Source organism: Adiantum capillus-veneris, chromosome 7 (genome assembly GCF_014529385.1).
Source record: "Adiantum capillus-veneris isolate H3 chromosome 7, ASM1452938v2, whole genome shotgun sequence".
NCBI lineage: Eukaryota > Viridiplantae > Streptophyta > Polypodiopsida > Polypodiales > Pteridaceae > Adiantum > Adiantum capillus-veneris.
In genome coordinates, this window is record NC_140937.1 from 83,049,321 (window position 1) to 83,052,435 (window position 3,115).

Below are 3,115 nucleotides of genomic sequence, written 5' to 3' on the forward strand. Positions count from 1 at the left end.
TGGAATTCCCAGCAACCTCTTTATTAACACTACCTTTCAACACCTACGTTAAAAACTTCTTTCCCCTTCTCTGTGTGTGTGTGTGTGTGTGTGTGTGTGTGTGTGTGTGTGTGTGTGTGTGAACTCTCTCTTGTTTCTCTTCCTCCAATTGAAAGACAGCACCATCATCTGCAAGAAGACGCCTTGTCTGACACCCACCCTCTTGATTACTTTTTCTGGGTGAAACTTCCCAAAAGGATCGTGCTCTCACAAAACTACACCTGACTTAACTGCTTCCAATCTGTACACTCTGCACAAAAGACTTCTCCACAAGGAAAAATAAATACCGACTATACACACAAATGGCATCTTATTTCAAGTAGATTTTTGACTTGCAATATGAAGACGATTAATTTAGAAAGACATCTGATAAAATGCTTAGCTTGGGACAATGGGCCCCATGCTCAATTGTCTTTCTGAATTGTTGCAAAAAATTTGTACAAGGGCAAACGTGAGTACTACCAAGAAATCAAATTAAGAGGAGTAAAAAATAAGTGCATATTGCTAAGAAATACAAAGATGAGACTCACAGCAATGAAGTGACTAGAGTTGCCCATTGATGATGATGCCCCACAATCCAAGTAATCTGCTTCCTCATAACCTGCTTTTGCCTTTTGCAGCCCGTGGCGAAGCACCCAATGCTTTTGCACGTTCACGCAAGACGTATTTTTGAATCTTCCCAGTGGCAGTCTTGGGCAACTCCCCAAAAACCACGCTGCGAGGAGCCATAAAATGAGGAAGGCGCTCTCGACAGTAAGCAATGATACTCTCCGGTGACACCTCTCTTGTCAAATGTATAAATGCGCATGGGGTCTCACCCCAATGTTCATCCGGCCGGGCTACAACTGCAGCCTCGAGTACCTGTGGATGACTATACAAAACTGCCTCTATCTCTATGCTGCTTATGTTCTCTCCACCAGAAATGATAATATCCTTGGATCTATCTTTGAGTTGAATGTAACCATCTGGGTGCATCACACCTAGGTCTCCAGTATGAAACCATCCCCCTCTAAAAGCATCTCTAGTCGCCTTTTCATTATTCAAATACCCTTTCATAACTGCATATCCTCTGACCATCACCTCTCCAATTGTTTTCCCATCTTGCGGAACCCTACTCATAGTCGAGGAGTCCATTACCTCTGCTTCTGTAACTGCAAGGGTAGCAATACCTTGGCGAGCTTTAAATGCTGACCTCTTCTCGTGCAGTAGATTGTTCCACTCCTGCTTCCACTTGCAATATAGCGCACAGCCATACGTTTCTGTGAGACCATATGCATGTGTTATATCAAATCCAAGTTCTTCCATGCGTGAGAGGATAGGAGGAGGGGGCGGGGCGCCTCCTGTAAGAACATGCACTGGAGAAGGTAATGGCTTCACTTCACTTGCAGGCGCAGATGCAAGCATGTTCAACAACACCGGAGCACCACAAAGATATTCAACCTTATGTCTCACAATAAAGTCAAAAACATTTTTGGCAGTCACATTTCTAAGGCATACATTAGTACCGCCCTGCGCAGCCACAGCCCATGTAAAGCACCACCCATTGCAATGGAACATGGGCACGGTCCAAAGAAATACTGGAAAGTCCTTCATTCTCCACATCATGATATGCATCAATGAATTCATGTAAGCACCTCTGTGATGGTAGAGCACCCCTTTTGGCTGTGAGGTAGTACCCGATGTGTAATTGAGGCTGATTGTTTCCCATTCATCCGAAGGAATGTAAAATGGGAAAAATGGGTTACCCCTTTCCAACAGAGTCTCATAATCAAGCTCTGCATAGCTTGTGCACTCATCTTGACCCAATTGATCCTTGATGACAATAACCATTGGTAGCTTAGAAACCTCTGAAGACAATCTTGATATGGCCTCATGCACAAGAGGCAAATACTGATAGTCCGCAAATACAAGCTTTGAGCCTGAGTGTTTCAAAAGGCTGGCCATGGTTTGTGCGTTCAGTCGAATGTTCAAAGTGTTGAGAACTGCACCTGCCATCGGCACTCCAAAATGCATCTCATACATGGCAGGGATGTTCGGAGCCACAGAAGATACCTAATTTTTCAGCAAATATTCAACTTCATGTTCAGAAGAAAGATATGTGCATACACACTCAAACTTAGATCAAGCATACGCACACCATCCATACTACAAATTTGCTAGTTCACCAACAGCAGCAAAACGGTCACGGTTGCAGGCGCACACACAGAGCACAAAACTTTCTGACCAAGTATAAACACCAAAAGGATAGAAAACCCATGATTCCAGACACCCCAACCAAATTCTTGTGGTATTCCAAAATTTCTCTTCGGAAAATGACTACAGAAAACAAGAAGGATCCGATCGCAGAACATCAGCAACCCTGAAAGTTACAAAGCATCTGCCAACAATGGAGAGTGTACTAGGAGAAAACATAGAGGATGTACTTACCACATCGCCTGCATGGATGTTGAGGTAGAGGAGGGCAGAAGCAAGACGCCGACAGCGAGAAAAGGTCTGGAGCCAAGTGAAGCGCAGGTGGCCGTAGATTACGGAAGTGTGATCCCCACAAGACTTTGCAGCGCGTTCCAGGAAGATGAGAGGGGAAAGCGCAGGGTGATTTGCTTCACACTTCTCTTGCGTTCCCATGTCTGCACGCTCCCACAAAGGTGCGCGGTAAGACAGGTGACAGCAGCTCTTCTAACCTGCGACAAAGGAGAGACATTCACTTGCTTTCGACCAGCCCATCAATCATTTGTTTGTCTATATTATGATCTTTGGGAACTCTTTATCACTATGTAGTATGTAGTCCTTATCAACTAGTATGGCCGGCTGGCCGGCTTCGGTAGACTCTCTCTCTCTTATGGTGCGCACATGCGACGTTCACGAAGGACATCCGGTAATAAAGGGCATTCCAGCACAGCAAGACCCACCACGCCCCTGCGCATAGAGAAACGGCTAGCCACCGCTCTGGCCGCAATGGAGCCCCCCCCCCCCCCCCCCCCCCTCATCCCATTCAGCAGCAATTTGTTGCGTTCGCATGGCAGGAGCTAACCTGAAGCACTTGCAGGTCTGCAAAAGCTGCAACAGCTTTACGTGG

The 3,115-nt window shown here is 45.9% G+C and overlaps 1 protein-coding gene across 1 annotated transcript; it reads right to left on the reverse strand.

The window, feature by feature from the left end:
• Nucleotides 1-388: 388 nt before the first annotated feature.
• Nucleotides 389-2,768, reverse strand: LOC147454131 (butanoate--CoA ligase AAE1-like). Its single transcript, XM_086516144.1, has 2 exons — nucleotides 2,467-2,768; nucleotides 389-2,091 (listed from the first exon to the last, which is right to left on the reverse strand). The coding sequence occupies exons 1-2, from the start codon at nucleotides 2,662-2,664 to the stop codon at nucleotides 634-636; spliced, it is 1,656 nt and encodes a 551-aa protein (XP_086372270.1). The 5' UTR covers nucleotides 2,665-2,768; the 3' UTR covers nucleotides 389-633.
• Nucleotides 2,769-3,115: the final 347 nt, after the last annotated feature.